Genomic DNA, 20,257 nt, shown 5'->3' with positions numbered 1-20,257 from the left:
GAATGTACTTCATTGGCTAATAATTTAATTAATTTTCCTTTTCAGACCTATCCGTATTCCGACGCGATACAATACCACGTATTAGGATGCTTAAACTGCTAAAAAAAGCCACGATTACATCATACAAGGTCATTTAAACCTCTCCAGAATTGCATCATGTAAGTATTCAGATTTAACCAGCATTTTCCATGATGTTTGCTGACGACAGAGCTGTGGAAATTATATGAAACCCTTGCAGGAGAATTTGAATAACTTCTAGTGCTGTGGCAATAATAATGAACACTTTAATTTGTTGAATATGTATTTTGTGTATATATTCTTGTATTTTTGTGCAAGGTCAAATTAAATCCTATTAAGTTGTTGCAGTAAGACTGGGTTCGATTCCTAGTTGAGACCGTTACTTTTTATTTTTCTGTGTCTTGTTCTGTTTCATGTTTTGTTTAGATATATTAGTTTTATCTTCTACTTCAATGATAAATCAATGCTCAATACATCGGTTGTACTGACCCTGTTTTTTATTACTGTCCATTGTCTTTTTGAAAATAAAAAGTATTTTTATGTGTGCATAGCTGTGGGGTTTTTTTTATTTTCCTTTTCCTGCATTCCAATATTTTTATTTTTAAAATATAATTTTTTGTGGGCTATTGAATGAACGATGTTCGCTGGGTGTAGTTATATTGTTTATTGTTACACTTTTTTAAATGGCCTTGAGATTTATTTATGGTCCACGATATATTTACCTGTCTGGACCAAACGACCGTTTTATCTGTGGTCGTCTGCGGTTAAGGGGGTGACAAAATGGCGCCATACAAAAAGCCCGAAGATATCGATCTAGAGAGTGGTTTATTTATGGATATACATTCGCCCAATTGCCATAATTTTAGGGGTGAGTCTTTCATCAATCGATATTTGACATCAAATATTTATTAGATATCTCCTTAATCCTTTGACATTTTGCAAATGTACTTCAAGAGAACTGTCAGAATAAGATTGTGCCAAAAATATTTTCGCTTTCTGGATAGTTGTTGCTGTTTTTTTTATGTATTTCAAAATAAAACACTGTTCTTGAAAGCAGTTGAAAACTCTTTCAGATTTTGATATTACAAATCGATGTATGCAATAAAAAATATTAAAATTTTCAATGCAAACAAATATAAAGTTTTTAAAATCACTTTCCGATAGTTTTTTTGTCGCGAAAACTGTAATTATTACTTTACATCAAAGAAACTGAATTTTAAAAAGGTAATTATTAAAGTTTTTGCTACCTACTCTTTTTCGTTTATAAAATTATTTTTATGTAAATTTGCAAACATTGACAAATATTAATTAACGAGTAAAACCTAAAACCTCAATTTATTATAATATTTAAATATTAATCATTGTATACAATATTTACGACTCTCAAACGAAATATGTGAAATAGCAAAGAAAACGAGATTCAGTCTCATCTAAAAAGTGGTTTCTCTAGTTTAATTCTTAGAGATGCAAGTGAATGTTTTTTTTGTCTTTTCTCTTTACTACTGTTTAAATCTTTATACAAAATGAGATAGCTTAACTTTGATAAGACCGTGTCAGGCTCAGGACGGACTTCTGCTACAGACCTTTTTCTGAAAAATGATTCATAATAATATTATTTATTAAGTGGTTTCAAAAATAAAGAATTTATTTCCACAACCAAAGTTTAGTGGGAAATGGTACCTGAACAAATAATGTTCTGCTACAATATACCCCATTATAATAAATATTGAAATACCGATATAGTTTTATGTGTCCATCCCTAAGATAATTGCTTCAACGCCTTCAACATTCCATAATAACATTCCACAGGCAACACCAGTGATGATATGTCTGAGGAGAAGTCCCCAGATCTGGGTGATTTTGAATTCCAAAGGGAGAAAAGGAGTTTTTTTGAAAAAATAAGAAATCTGTGGGATTTTGAGGAAGAGGATTTTGAGTAATCATGTATTTTGTTCAGTGACCATCTGTGAGCGATGTCTTAAAGGCTGATGTGAAGAAAGATAGTTTGTGTTTATGAAATATTTCATGTTGGATTTCCAATGTTTTCATAAACTAACGTAGTTATAAGACTTATTATTATTATTACTCTACTGGCAGATGTAAATCTATCTCATAGCGAACACAAAATGGGCCATTATATCAATTGCATTTTAACCTCGGCTTGAGAGATATTTACCTCTGTCAAGTTGTTATATGATATGAGCCATAGCAAGATAGAAAAGACCAGTGAAACCATTCCTAAAAATACAGACATATCGGCTCTGTCTATACAGATCTTTATTTTTTTTATTTATCACGAGAAGGTATAAATATTACACAATCAAAATCTTTGTAAAAAGTATTAGCTATCATTAGCCAATATACTACTACATAAAACATTATTTATAATGGAAAAAATATTCCCCCCTACAGTTGGGACTGTTTTAACCTTGTATTTTGCTTTTTTCTTGCCTATTTTTCAAGGTTGAAGCATAGAATTTTTCAAATCTGGGGAGTTTTTATGAAATCTGGAGAGTTTTGGCGAAAACGCTGGGGAGAGTTATTTTTTTAGCATACCATCTCTGGGCAACACTTTGGACGCTCGGGCAACACTTCTCTGGAAAAGTTCGAAAAGTCGTTGTAAGTTGTTGTAGTCCATTATTTGTAAACATTACTGTTCGAGCTTTTTAAACGCGCAATTATACGTTTGCTTTAATGCAAAATTCGCAATAAACTGTTTGTTTATGTTTCAGTTGCCATCCTACACAATTAACGCATATGTTTGAACGTGAAAGCTTATGTGTTCTCAATTTTTTGGAATTCCACTATCCCATGCACTTTGCAATTTGGATATCTATAGTAAGCGATGATGTTTTTCTTTGTTGTAATCTTTATTTATTCGCAGTATTTTAGAACTTTTCACAATTGCGTGATATTGTTCAAAACCCGTGAGGTTTGTTTACACTGTTGAGTATTGTAACTTCCCCCCAAAAATGTTGCAAAAGGGTAAAAAAAACTGCATTCTCAAAAAAGCTACAGATTGCTTGATTATGTGCAATGAGTCGAGAGCAGAGATACCCTCTTGCCTTCAACGATGAATACCTTATTTAGTGGCTCCATATAAACTTATGCCTTCTGGATGGTTCACCTAAACTGGCTATCATAGCTACTTCCCTTGTTGAAAACAATATAGATTGTGCAATAGAGTTATTGGAGCTCAGGACATGATTAACATTCAACTTCTTTCACCTAGATAACCACGAAACTATTCTAATGGTTGCCACAAGTCTCTAAATTATGGCTTCCTAAGAAGGATTGAAGATCATATTCATGAAAAGAGTCCAGTGCTGCCATGTTATGCTGTCCTAACTAATTTATATCCTGTTAATTTATAAACATTTTAGAAATAAAACTTATCAAGACCCTCACTGAATATGGCGCAAGAGTACATATTGAAATGGAACAACTTCAATTCGGTGTTGGCTAACGGCTGTAAGAGTTTCTTGGAAACGGAGGACTTGGCGGATGTCACCCTCACGGCTGACGGACAGAGTGTCCGTGCCCACAAACTCATCCTATCCATCTTCAGCCCATATTTCCGCCGAATTTTCAAGGTAATAAATGTATATGTGCGAAACCAAGCGATATTATTTTATGTAGCTAGTAGCAATGAATTCCCTGCGTAACACTTTACTTTTATGCATGTTACTATATTAATTGTTTTATGGCTGAGTGCACCTTGTTCCAATGCCAGACATCACAATAAAAAAGTTGAGATGAGCTTAATCTATACGCCATAAAATGAATTGTTGTCTAACCCTGACAATAAGAAGAACACAGGGAATTGAATCTGATAAACCGCTTGCATTGAGTCTTTCAACCATAGTCTCTAGTTTGTTGATTATTTCTTGCTGGGTCATTATAATAATATTTTTTTGTGCGAATAATTGCAGATTGGATGAGCTAGTTAATACAAATTTGCAATTCTTTCTGTTAATACATTTGCAAACAATATTATCAGAAAGGAGTGCAAAATAGCATAATATTATTTATTCCCAGTTTTTAAAACGATAATGTACACAAGAAAAAAGATTTTTTAAAAGCGTTTCCTGAAAATTCCAAAGTAAAAAAACTTGAATATTATTTCTAATTTAATTTGGGTTTGAGATATTTACAAAATTTTACCGGTCTTGTAGGGGTCAAGTAAAAAGTACATTGTTCTATTTCTTCTTTACTCGGTGTACCTACCATTAAATTAGAACAAATTTATTATTATAATATTATATATTTAGTGTTGGAATTATATTTTCAGGTGCTAATGTGTGAGATTTTCCCAAACACGTTGTTAACAATATTTTTATGCCAGGTATAGGTACATCTTCGTGCCATTAGGTAACAAGAATTTTTGCTAGTGCAATAATAACCTAATTTATAAAATAAAACACCTCTTCCAGATCAGCGGATCACAGGTACAAATATTTTTAAGAAACTAACATGGCAGCAGCAATTGTATTGTCAGAAATAGAGATGTATTTTTCGAAATATTAAAATTTTTAATGCAAAGTTTGAAAAATGGCTCACCTTACATTTTTTCATCTAAACGCTGAACTAAAATTTCGGATAACAAAAAAAAACATGTTTTATTATAAACATTCCTCTCAACTCACTTTTTTGTCGTTTCATGTAGAAATAATTTATAAAAATTCACAAAGTTTCATAAATCTTTCTTATATTGCGATCGGAACCTTCTTTTTCATAGAATTGCACATTTTAAACCTTCTTTCTCTTTCTAACACCGTTTAGTTTATGTTTCTCACTATAACAGTAAGGGAGGCACCGATTTGTAAGAGACCATATGAGCTGTTCTGAAAAGCGAACAAATTGACCACGCGGGCAGGGCCCGGCACTGAGCCAAACGGTGTGTTTTTGTGTAGCGCTTTTTTTAATGAAAAATAATTTCAAGTGCGATTTGTTAGGACTGTTAGGTGTTAGGTATTATCAGCGAGGAGTGAAATTTAAAAAATATTCATGAATTTTGCTTAAATTTAAAAATTACCTGTGGTTGTTATTATTTTTTTTAATCTTCGTTTCTGTGATTCGATAAATCTTGTGTTTTCTTTTTCTTACTTTCTTGTTAGTCTTGTTTACAATATTTTATTCCTTATATGACTTTATTATTTGAGCAAGCGTATCCTTAAGGATACTATTAAAAAATCATTCTTGATTGCTCTAGTTATCTGAAATACCTCCGATTGCTGCGGATTGCATTAAAATAAATAATTTATTGAATTGCCTAGTATGTGGGTGAGGAGAGGAAGGATGGAAAAAACCATAGACCCTGATTCGCTGATTGTCTTTGGCCTATCTCATATGTGGTTACAGCTGCTGCATATATATCACAATTGCCTCTCAAAAAAAATACACCATTAATAAAAATTTAACGATACACGCTTCAACAACGCATTGAAATTATTAAAATTTACTTGAGTGAATCAAATGCAAATCATCTTGAGTGATGAGGCCCATTTCCACCTTAGTGGTTTCGTCAACAAGCAAAATTGTCGCATCTGGGGCTTGGAAAACCCAAGAGTTATAGTTGAAAAGCCTCTCTATCCTCAACGTGTGACTGTTTGGTGCAGTTTATGGTCGGGCAGAGTCATTGGACCTTACTTTTTCGAAAATGAGGCTGGAGCAACAGTTACGGTTAATGGATAGCTATCGAGAGATGATTAATGATTTTTTATGGCCGGAATTGGATGGTATTGATCTGGACAGCGTTTACTTTCAACAAGACGGCGCTACGTGCCACACAAGCAACGAAACCATTGATCTTTTACGATTGAATATCAAAATAACACGTCTTATTGGAAAACCCTGTATATATATAAACACATTATCTGGTAAGAGGTAATAATTTATAATAACGTAATTTTGCAAAAAAAAACAAGTAAGTTATAATGAAAATAGAATCTGCTGTAAATTGAGTGTCGGCGATCAATAAGTTAAAACACCAAAATATTACATTTTTAAGGATATTTAGCGTACTATTTTGCAATTGAATGGTAGTGTGAAACATGCGGCGTTTTGGCGATTTTTTCTTGACATTTCAAGACCTTTCTAGCCTTTAAGTGTCATTCTACTTTTTTACCGCTGAGCAAACTTTAGCGATGTAGGTGACTCCTAGAAACATAAGACGACCTTGCGATTGTATATAATGTATCTATCCACGGAAATTGTCTTAACATGATAAAGGGTCATTAAATATTTTGTGGTTCATTTAGCATCAAATTGAAAATATAATGTATTATGCCTACTTATAATATAAGTATAATTTACTTATAAAATTATGTACTGTATCGCATCCATGCAACCACACCACCTACACTTCTAAAATTGAATATAAAAAAATATTTTTCACATTTATTATTATTATTGTATCTCCTTAATTTTTAAATTTAAATTTAAAAATAATGCTGATCGTTGATTAAATATATTACATATATGTGATAGGTCATCAAAAAGTGCGAAGGAATTGATAACACCCCACCATCAGTTGATGAATCGCCGGGCATGTTTTTGAATGAATTTTTCTTTGGATACAGGACACGCAGCTCCAGCACCATGTGGTTATTCTCAAGGATGTGGAATTCGGCGATCTGAATTCTATACTGCAGTTTATGTACAAGGGAGAAGTATGTGTCAGCACCGCTAATATCAACAGCCTCATTGGCACGGCCGTCTTGCTTGGGGTAGACGGCCTAACTGTGGAGACAGGGGTAAATGTAATTCTTGAAATTTACTATAAAATAAGATTTTTATAATGTGTTTGCAACCTAAATGAAGTAGGCAATTCATTATTGAGATGCACAGTACATTTGTTCCTTTTAAATATTATGTAATTTGTTAAATCGGGTGTAATACGGATAGTTCCTTTGAGCACTCAGGCAATGGGCTCATCGTACTTTCTCCCATTTCACCTCATACTGCAGTAAGGGTTTTCTCATCGGAAGTCCCCTTTGTTTGGGTTCACTGAAGGTCCCGTAATGGATGAGTCAACATTGGTCGCCTCAGCTCTCGTCTACTCTCCCAAGGTCCCTAAATTTTTGTTTGAATGGTCCATTTTTCGTGCCGTAAGTATAAGATATGGAAGGTCCAACCCAGACGAACCCCGAGTACTGGAGTAAGGTCTAAATACTCAGAGATGCTACCTTATATCTCGGAGTCACTTTTCCCCAGTGTTATTCAGCCTAAAAATGATGATGGATGATGGCTATTGCAGGTCGTATTCTGTCATTTAATTATTTGTCTGGAATAAGAAGGCTTTACTTAGCTAAAGTAAGTGTTAGTATTAAGAACGAAAGAATTAGTGTGGGAAGAGAGATTATAATGCTTTTATTTATTTATTTATTTGAAACCTGAACCTAACAGGATATTCCAATATTTTTTTCAGAGAACTTTATTACGAAATGAACAAGAGGAGGTAAGTATTAAAGAAGAAAAGGTCGATGCCAGAGACAACACTGGGCCTGAAGAACACTCTGCAACGAGCAGCATGAAGCAGTCCCCTGCACGGGAAATACTTCCCACTAAGAGACTTTCAAAAAAGAGAAAAAGTGACATGTTGGACCACCCCATGGACGATCGTCTCAGCAAAGTTGGCTGTTCTACTATCAACAGTCCTCCGTGAGTTACCTTCTTGTATTGTTTTGTATAATGTTTTCAAGACACGAGAGAAAAGAAAAACAGAATTTATTAAAAATTAATTACATTAGAACCCTGTTAATTTGGACTCCATAATAAAAAAAATGCATAAAATTCATTTTCTGATTTGAATTTATCCATAGAAATGTTTTTCAAACTAAAATCTGTTTTAATTCACTAACTAAATAGTTATTAGAATTTTTTATTTGTTAATTTATTTATTTTTCAGTGAACCAGAATCACCAGCAACGAATGAGGCAAGAAAACGACAATCTGGCGAATCCACTAGCCAGAACAAAGGTTAGAGTAATGCTAGTAAACGCTAATATATTTCAATTTCTTGAAGCACAAAATTAAAATTTTGAGTGAATAAAGGCCATGGTCAAGTAAAAACTACACAAATACGAGATTCTTACAACAAGGTATTTATTTAAAAGAGATCTTCCAACAAGAGGCTCCTTTTTCAAAGCTGAAATTTTTAATTTCCTCAACCACAACATGTGTTACTTTGACCAATAGAAAATATGAGTAGCATCGTAGCCAATTGAATCACCGAGTTTATGGCTCAAATAATGTATGTACATTCTCTATGAATTATTGGCGTTTTACCACTCCCTCTTTATGTTGATATTTATTATATTTAACCTTTTCTCTGCGGGAGACGCACGCCTGCGACGCACTGTACATGCCCTGTACGCGGGTGGCACATCTGTGCGACGCAAAGTTTCTTCGGCGTTATGGGTATGAAACATGCTTGAGCACGGTAAAACTTATACTCCTAAAAAATCTCACATCTTTATACTACTGACATCTTACGATATTTATCCATAATACGTATCCTAATCATCGATACAAAGATTTGAAGGGATCTTCCAACTCAGAGCGAAAAATGAATCAGTTTGAATTCTTCCCGCGTCTTTACACACGTTATTGCGCAGGCGCATTTTAAAAGATTCTCAAACAGAGACGCTCGCTGTGTAGATTACATTGTTTTATCGAATTATTGTTTTCTTTTTCGTGGATATGAACTTTTTTAATTACAGTGTACATTATCTGATTTATCATATTTTAAAATAAGTTCAGTTACATACATTCATTCAAACTATTGAAGAAATATAAAATTTCGTCAGTGTTAGATTATTTTCAAATAAAGATACGTGGTTAAAACTTTTTTATAGTGAAAAATCAAGTGTAAAGTTGTACAAGTTTGACGTTTTATCAATTTTTGAAAGTATTTTTATTGCCAAAATACAAAATGTCGGGTCGTGGTCTTAATGACGAAGAAATATTTGGTGCTACTTTAGAAATAGATTCAGATTTTGAAATTAGTGACAGTGACGTCGATAATAATTGCGAAGATGCTGAAATACATGAAAGCCATGATTCTGAACCCGAAATGAACATTGAAGAAGGAGAAGAAGTGGTTGAAAATCTGTGGACTGCCGGCCCTTTCGTACCCATTATTTATGAATTCGACGATTTCGCATCAGGTATCAATCCAGATACCAGGTTAACTGAAGACACGCCCGAACTTATGTTTTTTGAACATTTTTTGAATATGACAAAAATTGTTGATGAAACAAATCAATTTTATCAATATAAAGTTAGGACGATGGATTTTACAGCAAAATCGAGAGTTACAAAATGGGTTGATACAACAGTCTCAGAAATGTACGTTTTTATTGCGTTAACATTTGCCATGACTAGGAACAAACACTTAGCTATCGAGGAACATTGGAGTACGAACCCCATAATCTTTTCACCAATATTTGGAAAGACAATGCCCAGAGACCGTTATCAGATAATATTACAGATGCTCCACTTTAGTGATAGTAATATTCAAACGCCTACTGATAGACTGCATAAAATACGTGTTCTTGTTGACCATACACGAAATATTTTTAAATCAACTATGATGCCCCATGAAAATCTATGTATTGACGAAAGCATCATCGTTTTCAAAGGCCGTCTATTATTCAAGCAATACATTCCATCGAAACGTCACCGATTTGGAATAAAAATGTTTGTGATGTGTGACGTCATGACGGGTTTCATTCTCGATTTTATAATTTATGTTGGTTCTGATACAGAAAAAAATGATACTCAAGGTATTGGTATTTCGGGAGGCGTTGTAACCACCCTTTTGTCAGATTATTTCGGAAAGGGTCATAATTTGTGGTGCGACAACTGGTACACTAGTCCAAATTTATTTAAATATTTACACGAAAAAAAAACTAATGCTTGTGGCACTGTTCGGAAAAACAGGAAAGGCATGGCACCTTTTGTTAAATTGAAGAAAGGGGAAATCCAATCAAAGCACCAATCACCGTTGTTAGCTTTGAAATGGCACGATAGGCGTGAAATCCACATGCTGACCACTCTTCACGATGGTTCTGTTGGACCATCGGGAAAAATAAATAGATCGACAGGAGAGCCCATTTTAAAACCACAATGTGTTCTAGACTATAACAAGAACATGGGTCTAGTAGACAAAGCTGATATGATGCTAAGCAACTTAAGTTGTATGAGGAAGTCACTCAAATGGTACAGGAAAGTTGCATTTCATATAATTGATTTGTATTTATTAAATGCTCACATGAATCCTATAATTTCTATACCCGCTATATCCGATTTTTTGACAAAATGATCTGAGTATGACATCCTGTTCACATTTTTGCGAGCAACAAGAGGAGCCTAAAATTGAGTTTCAAAACCCTCCTTATCACGATCAAAAACCATGTTAAAACTGCGAGTGAGAAACCAAATCCGCTATATCATACAGAAAGTTACTATCAAAATCCGCTATATCGGATTCAACGAATCACAAGCAGTTATTTTGCCAAAATACAATATGGCCGCCGCTCTGACGCCACGCTCGTGTGTCAAAATGATCTACGCGTGAGTTTCTAAACCCGCCATGTCGGCTCAGTTGACTTTCTAAATCACGAAGTGAGTATCAAAATCCGCTATATCCATTTTATTTATCGAAATTACTTAATTATTGCTAGACATATATAGAAAAATAAATGCTTTTCGAAATTTTATTACTCCAATTCATTATATAAAAAATTGTAATGCATTTACTTATGTACGCTAGAGATGTGACAGTTTTTTGCGGTTTTCTCCAAATCAATGAAAGTTGATATAGCGGGTATAGAAATTACACGACTCACATAATATACCAAACTGTAACATCAAAAAAAGTCAGTTTGGCTGATTTCCAAATGGCTGTGATTGAGCAATTACTAGAGAAATATCACAAATCTTTGCCGAGTATTTTACGTCCCACAACATCAAGAGATTACCCGATGCGTTTATCATCGAAAATTGTTTCCAAACACATGCCCATTAAAGTTCCCCCTTCAGCAAAAAACACAAACCCTCGTCGAAGGTGTCGTGTCTGTGCCACTTCAACACTGAAGCCCAAAGTCAGAAAACTTACTAAATTTATGTGCTTAGAGTGCAATGTGCCGTTATGCGTTGAGAACTGTTTCAAAATTTATCACGATAAAAAAATATATTAAGTGATTCATATTTACGGTGACATAATAACAGAAAAATTATTTCATTATTTTTGTAAATTTAAGTGTAGTTATTTTTTATTATATGAACCTTTTTAAGTGTGTCAATATTTCATGTATCCAGTCAAACGCGACATCGCACCCATAAATCAACCACTTACATCGCACCACAGTTGAAGAGCTATACTCCGGTATGTTTATAAGCATGTGTATCGTTATCTTTGAAATATAAACATGGCCGCCCGGGTATACCGTATCAGATTACGAATATATACTTCGAATTTTTATCAAGTCTCATTGATGTTCGGATCGTTTATTTATACTTGAAAAGATAATTCAAGACATAAGCGACGTATTTTTTAAAACAAATTTTAAAATCCATGCGTGATTATTGTTTAAAGTCATAAATTAGATTGATGATAAATAGCCCCGCGTGTGAACGAAGTGATACAAATTAATGACGCATAGAAAAGGTTAAACTTTCAAGCCCAACCAGTAAATCCACATGTGTCTTCCTTTTAACTTATTAATTATTCTTAATTTGTTTTCTTTTGATCTTCCTCCACATTATACACTCCATAATCGTAATCGATGGCTCTTCACAACTGCCAAATACAAACTGAGCCACTGTACACCATACCAAAATTGTGACCATTAACCTTTATGTAACTGAAGTTAAAAATCAAGTTACACCCGAAGGAGGATCACTAGGGTCCCCAATATATTGCAGAGCGATTGCGTTTCTTAATATGTATTCCTTCTGCCCTTTCCAGTAACACTTGGACAGGTTGTTTCACAGAATTTGTTAATTTTCAAGTTCCAGGAAAGTCCTATCCAAGTTCTGTTATTATTTCAGTTCTGTGAAGCAACTACATAAAGATATAATAACAGAACTTGAATTTTAACTTTGAAATTTGATGAATTGTTCAAATTCTGTGAAGAAACTTGTCATTAGATATACTACCTGTTATATCTGCCTTTACTATGCAGACGTCGGTGTTGGGAACTTTTTGAAATAAGTAAAAGGTTCGTCTTATAATTGTGTTTATTTACGTTACAATAAAAGGTCTGAATTAAACTACACTGTTCATTACCCGAGGGTAGGTAATTCTCTGGCTCCCGAGGAGCTTGCTCTCTGACAATATAATCTCACAAGTACCTGTTACACCCTAGCGACATCTGACGGACTCTGTAGTAAGCTTTATGACTAGCTCCATCTATCGATTAAATACTCAACCTTATTACCATACATCACACTACCTATTTTTCTTTAACTGGACTCCGCTCATCTTCGCCCATCTGTCGATCAGTAAATATTAAAAAATGGTAACAGCATGCATATTATTGTAGCCCTTTAGCCCCTTTTGTGCACTTTTTATGACCGCAAGTGAGGAATAGGCTACTTGTATCCTTTTTATAATGACTTGGAAACAATTGTATGGATAGAGATTGTAAAATTACTCCATTTTAATTTTAAATATAGCAACACTGAGACTTTTTGGAGTGAAAATTTAAATATTTATTGTTTTTAAGTTTAATTTGAAGAACTTTATATTTCTTTTATATACTCAATAATATTTTATTTTATTCTTTTATATACTCAAATATCGTCGTCGTTCAGGCAAAAGTCACCAACCCTAAAAACATCATTTTGAGATATTAATCGTGATTTTAATGTTTGAAGATGGAGGAAAAATCAGAATTTAATATTTTTAAGATTTTATCTGCATTACATCACTCTCCCATGTCTTCCTAATAACTTCCAAAAATTATTTAAAATTTTTGATGCTCGTTAATACAGTGGTGCCTCACACAACGAACTTAATTCGTTCCAGGAGCAAGTTCGTTATGCGAAAAGTTCGTTATGTGAAACGCGTTTTCCCATAACAATACATGTTAAAAAAAATAATTCGTTCTGTAGCATAAAATATGGTAAAATGACATAAAAAAAAGATAAATTTTTTGTTATTATTTTTATTTAGATACATCTAAAAACATAATGAAAAAAACACACATTTTTTAATTTTAAGAAATAATCGAATCTTGCACATCTTCATCCATTTTCCGCCGATGGTGCGCAAAAGAGAAATCACCTTCCTGCTTTTTTTAGAACCCATCATATAAAAAAAATGTTGAGTTTATCTTAAAAGGACGACTGCCGTGATACGTGTGCGATTTAATTCGTAATGAAGAACGATTGCTGCGATACGTGCGTAAGTTAAGCGTACTACGCAGTGACTAACGAGCATAAATGAACCACTCACTAGATCAATATCTTCGGGTTTTTAGTACTGAGCCCATGGGTCCTAATGTTTGCCATAGATAAAAGTCTGTAACTGAAAAATATACGTCACTACTACACATACTCACCATCGACTAGGATAGAAACTATAAAAAAGGCGTAACCATAGACAATATAATTCTCATTCGGAGCCAACCCATTGGCTAGCCTAAAATCGGCCAATGACAGCGGCCTATAAACATGCATGAAGTTCGTATTGGTTTGTGGAAAATATACGTCACAATTTACCCATAGAGATTACCGTGTCTTTTTTTCTGACCCACTTTTTTCTCGGAGTTATACCCCCCTGCTAACGAGTCTAACGACTGCCTGCGCGGGAGGATGCAATTAATCGGCAGTGATCGTAGAAGATCGGGCGACTTCGTTGTGTGAAGCGAAGTTCGTTGTGTGAAGCGAAGTTCGTTGTATGAATCGTGAAATGAACGAAAAGGAAGTTCGTTGTGTGCAGCATTCGCTGTGCGAGGCGTTCGTTGTGTGAGGCACCACTGTATATTTAAAATGGTTTGAAAGGGGGGGAAGTTGGCTCAAATGTGGTTTGGTGACTTTTGCTTGTTAATAATCTGGACAGTAATAGCTAATAGAGGAACAGTGAAAGGTAGGGATATACGTTATAATAAAGAAAATGTGGTTAATAATAAGTTTTATTCAATAAAATAGGTAGAACTTTAACATATTTAAAAAAATATGTAAGATTAATAAGTAATTACAAAAAATTTACTCATTTTTTTAGAAAATACAGGCAAAATAAAGATTTTTTCTTCCTAAAGTAAAAAAACATGTTACAAAGTATAATTAAAACAAAGATCGTAAGAGAAAACAAATATAAAATTAAAATTATTGATAACTAATCCTCTTCCTCTGTATCACTTCCAGCATCGGGTTCTGGATTCCTATTAATAACGCTTGTCGAGCTCGGCAGAGATTGATACCAGTGGTGGAATTCTTGTGGTATCACACCCTTTTCACATTATACCATCAAATCCTTATGTTTTATTATTATGTTTTATGTTTTATTGCCAAATATCCTTTTGTAAGATGTGATGCTGGGCGGTACAACATCCTTTTCTCTGCAGTAATCTATAAACAGTGCAAACATTTTTGATATCGACAATTTGCTGTCTAAGTATTGCCGGCCTGATGATTTCCTCACGTAATGTGACTCTGTAACAGGAAATTTTTCAATATGTCCTTTGATCAGTTTAACTAAGCTGTTAGGCATCTTGTTTCCATTAAATACATTTAAATTGTTGGCTTTTTCATAAGCTTTGTTAATAGGACCATTACTAACGCACAATGTTTTCAAAAAAAAATCTCGGCAAACCCTTTCTTCTCTGCCATCTTTAAAGAAATGGTAGTGCTTTGCATTAGCACGTTTCTTCAAAGGTGGCTTTACAATCCTGCATTTAATTTCTACGACCTTGGTGTTAGTCAGGATAAAATCCTTTTGACGGCCAGTAGTCACCCAGACTCCAGTATTCAGAGCATATTAATTCTCTTTTCTCTTCTGGAAACTTTGTGGTGCAATTAAATATGCATTTAGTGCAGCTGGCTTTTTTGGGGGTTTTGGAACTAAATACCCTCTTGTTTACTTCATAAGCCTTTCCAGAATTCCTAAGATCCTTTGCAATATTGCGAGTCCAGGTAGAAGGATCTGACGTGCGCCACCGACTTCTATTGTTGGTATGTTGGTCGCAAACTGGAAAACAAAAAATGTGCTTTAATTGTAGTCGTATTGTTGTTTTTAAATAGTTATTTTGTAAATAATATGAATTGAAAATATGAAACAGTATTCATAACACGAATCAAACAATGTCACTACCTTCTGTTTCCCCATCAATATTATCTGGGACATAGCTAGGATCATCGTTTTCCTGATCATTCCCATTGACTTCTGCAACAATATTGTTTTTATCCTTTAGCGTATCATCGGCACTCTGAAAAACAAACAAAACTAATGATGTGAACACAGAACGTTTTAATACTATGCACCAACACAAAAATATACTTACAATAGGCACAGGGCTTGTAGCGGTCACTTCATAATTAATATTTAGTGATGTTCCTTCACCGAATGAGATATAATGATCCTTCATTTCCTCCTCAGATGGTTCTTGTAAAAATTAATTCAATGAATTTATTGATAACTTTGTTAAACTTTTTAACTTGAACCAACACAACAAAATATACTTACAATAATAGGCACAGCACTCGCATCTATTATTTTTTCAATATAAATGAAGTTGGAAGATTCACTAATTAAATTGTTATCCATTACATTCTGAAACAATAAAGAACATAGAAATATGTGTTAATATGAAAAGAAAACAAAAAAATAGAAGGGTATTATTAAAGGATAAAAACTCACAGTCTGGGTATAGTTGTCAACTTTGTTTATTTCCCTTATTTGGGGATCTAGGTTCTTTGATCTTCTCTCTTCCATCAATGTATTTGAAGAACTCTGAAATGCAATAAAATTAGTAAATTATAACCTCCAAATACGTATTATGGTACATAAGACAATGTTAACGAATATAAATTAACTGTTTGGTTGTAATTTCATTGCATTATTGAATAGAAGAGTTTATTTATGATAAACACTTACCGGTACAACAATGTCAATGGCGTTTGATGCACTGTGATATTTCGAGTAATGCATGATTACAGAACTCCGGTTCGGCAAATCAATATTACAAATCTTGCAAAGCATTACGATGTATACTAATATAACAATAAGTATTAACAAAACAATCGAAACAATAACGTCCCCGAGTATTTAAACGTTCAATAACAGGTTAGCGTCTTGCGACAGGAAGCGAATAGCATGGTGGCATAGAAACGTCATAACGTCAAACGTCACATCATAGAGGAAACTGAGCATAAACGAAAAATATTTGTCAATCAGAACTCTCTATGGTTGGATGGTTACTTTTGCTTGTTTATTTTATCAGTGCTGTGTTGAAATTGCAAGCAAAGGAAAGTAACCATTACGCGGTAGCGAGTTTTGCTTGTTATATTTTATACCAACCCGATCTTATTTATAACAAGCTAAAGTAACTATTCCTGCTTGGCTTTTTTTGCCTGTTTCAGAACAGTATGAGTAGTTCTGAAATGAAAATTAAGTAAAACTCACCAGCCATAGTTTAGAAACTTTTGCTTGTTTAAGTTATTAGGAAATTTTTTTTTTCTTTATACTGTCAAACATGTCTATCCGCGTATAAAGGCTTACGCTTGTTGAGATGTTATCGAAAGTCATGCAGTGAAAAATAAATAAATCGGATTTACGAAGCATTTTATTAACTAAAGTACTCCGGTGACTTGTGCATATTAAAGAACATAATTTTACGCATCGGGTGGCAAACTCAACTCAAAATTGCCTTTTTCAGGGTTGGTGACTTTTGCTTGAACGGCGACGATATGTTCAATTTATGAAAACAGTTTTTCTATAAACCAGTTCTGCTATGTAATTATTATTACGTGTGACAGCTGTTTCGCCCTCTGAAGGCATTAGTTTGATAATGCCTTCAGAGGGCGAAACAGCTGTCACACGTAATAATAATTACTAGCAGAACTTGTTTATAAATAAACTGTTTTTGTGAACATTTAACATTAATTCACTTTGGTTTGCAGGCTGCAAACATTGTTTTATGAAATTATAAAGCAAGCTTTTGGATTATACAATATCTTCAATTATTTTTAAGATCTCAAATATTCTACGGTAGTTCATTTTTAAAGAATAAAATGTAGTGTTTGCGCTCCCCGCAATTTGAATTTTGACAGATTAATAAAGTGAACACGGCATTTGAACTCAGGGTTGCCAATGCATATGTTCTAAAATACCCACAATAAATGTTAAAATTCCCCACAAGTTCCTTTACTTCCCAATTGAAACAAAATTATATTGAAATTAGCATTTATTTTATATTATTTTATCTTTTTCGGATTTACTCTTTCGTTCAGGATTAAAATATAGAAATTTTGCTAAATTTGTTTTAAATTATAGTTTATTCTAATAAGTACATTTTATTCTATAAATATTATTTTTCAATATGGTTGGATAATCAGGAAATGCTATTTTATTCAGTATTAGTCATGTTCGATTTCATATTCGAGAATCCCAACATTTTCCCCACATCAACGTTCTCTCCACAAAATACCCAACCGGTTTAAATTTGGAATTCCCCATGAATTGGCAACCCTATACCGAAGCGGCTGGTTATTTAAAAATGATTTTTAGGGTATTTAATTCTTTTTTTTTTGCACCCATAAGTTATGTCTGATCTTTCCGGTTCATAAAGATATGCCATGGTTTCAAAAAACAATAAAAAAGCACTGAATAGAGAAGTGAAAGATGAGTAATTGAATAAATATTATTTAATATTAATAAATAATAAAAAAATTCACGCAGATCGACTACCTAATAGTTTTCCTAAGGTTATTTAAATTAAAGTATAAGTGATGAAAAAACACAACTTAGATATCGCTCAAAAATCTCATTTGGGGGAAGTCTAAACCTCCCGCACCCACCTCGGGTGCGGGAGGTTTAACATGGCGTAGATATGTAAAATTCTCCTTACATTTATTATTCTAATTACCCTGTATTTTTGATTTCAGAACTAGTCAAAATGAAATGCCCTCACTGCAGCAGCATGTTTGTGAACAGGTACAATCTTAAAGTACACATACGCGACATGCACGACAGCCCTGAGGTGTCGCCCATCTGCGACATCTGCAACAAACAGATGCGGAATATCTCTTGCCTTAGGATGCATCTCTTCAATCATAAGAAACAAGCGCAGAAAAGGGATGAATCAAATGTGTCAAAACCGGAACCTAATGATGGCACAACCAACATGTCTAACCAGTAATTATTTAACCAGTGTAACAAAGCTTTAAATTTGAACATGTTCACATTATAGCAATCTGATATTTCCAGTAATAACCCAGCAATAACCCTGTGATCCATCTATTTCAATTATTTATTGACAAATGTATAACAAGTGCAACTAAAACTAGAGATGTAACCCTACATCTTTGTGGATAAATAGTTTAAAATTATGTACAATTTTCAAAGTTCATTTTTTAAATTAAACTCTAGTGAACAAATATATACTACATAGGCAATGAAGTTACAATACATAAATAAATGCTGTTGTCTCACAAAAAGTGGCAAGTAAGAAACACTCTTACACAAAACTACGAAATAAAAATCAGACAATTAGCATTTCTTTTGCTTACTACTATGAAAGCTCTAAAACACGTCTATATGTGTTGTAACATCATTGAACCGTTATTCACTTTGCTTTTGATTGAGACTATTATATTTTTAAAAAAAAATTCCAAATTTAGAAATTCATTTCTAAATTAAATCAATATATCATTTATTTCCATCTTTAGAAAAATCAGTTTTGTAATCCATTGAGTCGTAGTGTACTATTTGTACGGGTATCACCAATAATTGAGTATAATAATCGGTATCAGATCGGCAAAAACATGTTACGGTAAACCTCTTCTTAAAACCATGTTTATGTCTTCAAACCTTCATGAACCTAATAAAGAATTAGGTATATCTTAAACCATCTTACATGTTTGTAATAATACATGGCTTTAATTGTAGGAATAAAGCTCTCTTAAGTGCTCTCTACAAATGAATATATACATTATTATTAACATTAATATTATTTTTCAAGTATTAGAATTTTTTTAGTTTTTTGCTTTGAGCGCACTTCATTGTGAGTAAGACTTGTGTACAAAAAATGTACTTGTACTATGCTTGTGAAACATTCCCCATTGCCTTCCCTACAACATCAACTGAAGTGTGTAATGCTGTGCAACGGTATATTACTTCATTCTAACTTTATCTATGACTTTAATCAGAGTATTATTTTGTATCTTAGTTAAGTTCTATAACCAGTGCACATAAATGTTTTCCAAAAATAAATGAAGCCTACATGGTACTAATGATTTAATCAACAGTGGCCACCTCCAATTCCAATGTATTGAAGGTTTTGACTGGATCTATTTCAGATGTCTATTTTTAGTGGTTAGGGAAGGTATTATATAATATTTTTATTCTGTCAATTCAGAAATTTTGATATATAAACATTTTAATATGCATTCCAATTTTATTGTTTATTTGTTAATTAAGTGAACTGACTGATTTTTTTGTATTTTCGAAGATAAGTTGAGGTTAGATAAAACATGTCTAGTGTAATTGTAATCAATAATAATATGATATATTTTTTTACGATTGATGATTAAGAGAAATTTGTACAAACTTTAATACTCTAAAAATTTCATATTTATTTTCATTGTGCAAAAATATATATATTTTTTAAATAATTATATAAGTAAATGAACTATTACGTACTTACACTGTACATAATCATGAATTTGTTCAATTTATAGTATTTTAATCAAATTGTGTTATTTAGTTACATTCCAAAACTTGAATATTTAAATTATGTAATAGTACGATGTTCTCTATCATATTTGTACCACTTCAAGGTATGGTGTTGCATTTGCGAAGCATTATTATTATTTTGAAAAAATAACATGTTTCCTAGTTTTGTGTGGTGATTAAAATCATTTAATTAGTCACAAAACTTACTACAGTAGAACCCCATTAATTCGAACCCCGATAATTCGAAATTTTCGCCAAAAAAATATATGCAGAAAAAAAATTTCATACAAAATGTTTTTTTAATTTTAATTTTTTTAAATTTAATTCTAAATTTAT

At 33.0% G+C, this 20,257-nt stretch overlaps 1 protein-coding gene across 1 annotated transcript; it reads left to right on the top strand.

Moving 5' to 3' along the window:
* Positions 1 to 2,759: 2,759 nt before the first annotated feature.
* LOC149412357 (uncharacterized) lies at positions 2,760 to 19,713 on the top strand. Its single transcript, XM_089645679.1, has 6 exons — positions 2,760 to 2,856; positions 3,402 to 3,611; positions 6,600 to 6,773; positions 7,448 to 7,680; positions 7,928 to 7,998; positions 18,133 to 19,713. Exons 2-6 carry the CDS (start codon positions 3,432 to 3,434, stop codon positions 18,384 to 18,386), a joined length of 912 nt encoding a protein of 303 aa, XP_089501805.1. The 5' UTR covers positions 2,760 to 2,856; positions 3,402 to 3,431; the 3' UTR covers positions 18,387 to 19,713.
* The last annotated feature ends 544 nt before the right edge of the window (positions 19,714 to 20,257 follow it).

This window comes from Hesperophylax consimilis, chromosome 23, assembly GCF_061612785.1.
Source record: "Hesperophylax consimilis isolate HC1 chromosome 23, BYU_Hcon_1.0, whole genome shotgun sequence".
NCBI lineage: Eukaryota > Metazoa > Arthropoda > Insecta > Trichoptera > Limnephilidae > Hesperophylax > Hesperophylax consimilis.
Note: the sequence above shows the minus strand (reverse complement) of the source record. Positions and strands in the feature narration are given on the sequence as shown.

Bases quoted from the DNA above. Each gene is read 5' to 3' on its own strand.
- LOC149412357 (XM_089645679.1), top strand. From the start codon at position 3,432: ATGGCGCAAGAGTACATATTGAAATGGAACAACTTCAATTCGGTGTTG. The intron at 3,612-6,599 runs GTAATAAATGTA...CTTTGGATACAG, and splicing joins ATTTCCGCCGAATTTTCAAG to GACACGCAGCTCCAGCACCA. The intron at 6,774-7,447 runs GTAAATGTAATT...TATTTTTTTCAG, and splicing joins GCCTAACTGTGGAGACAGGG to AGAACTTTATTACGAAATGA.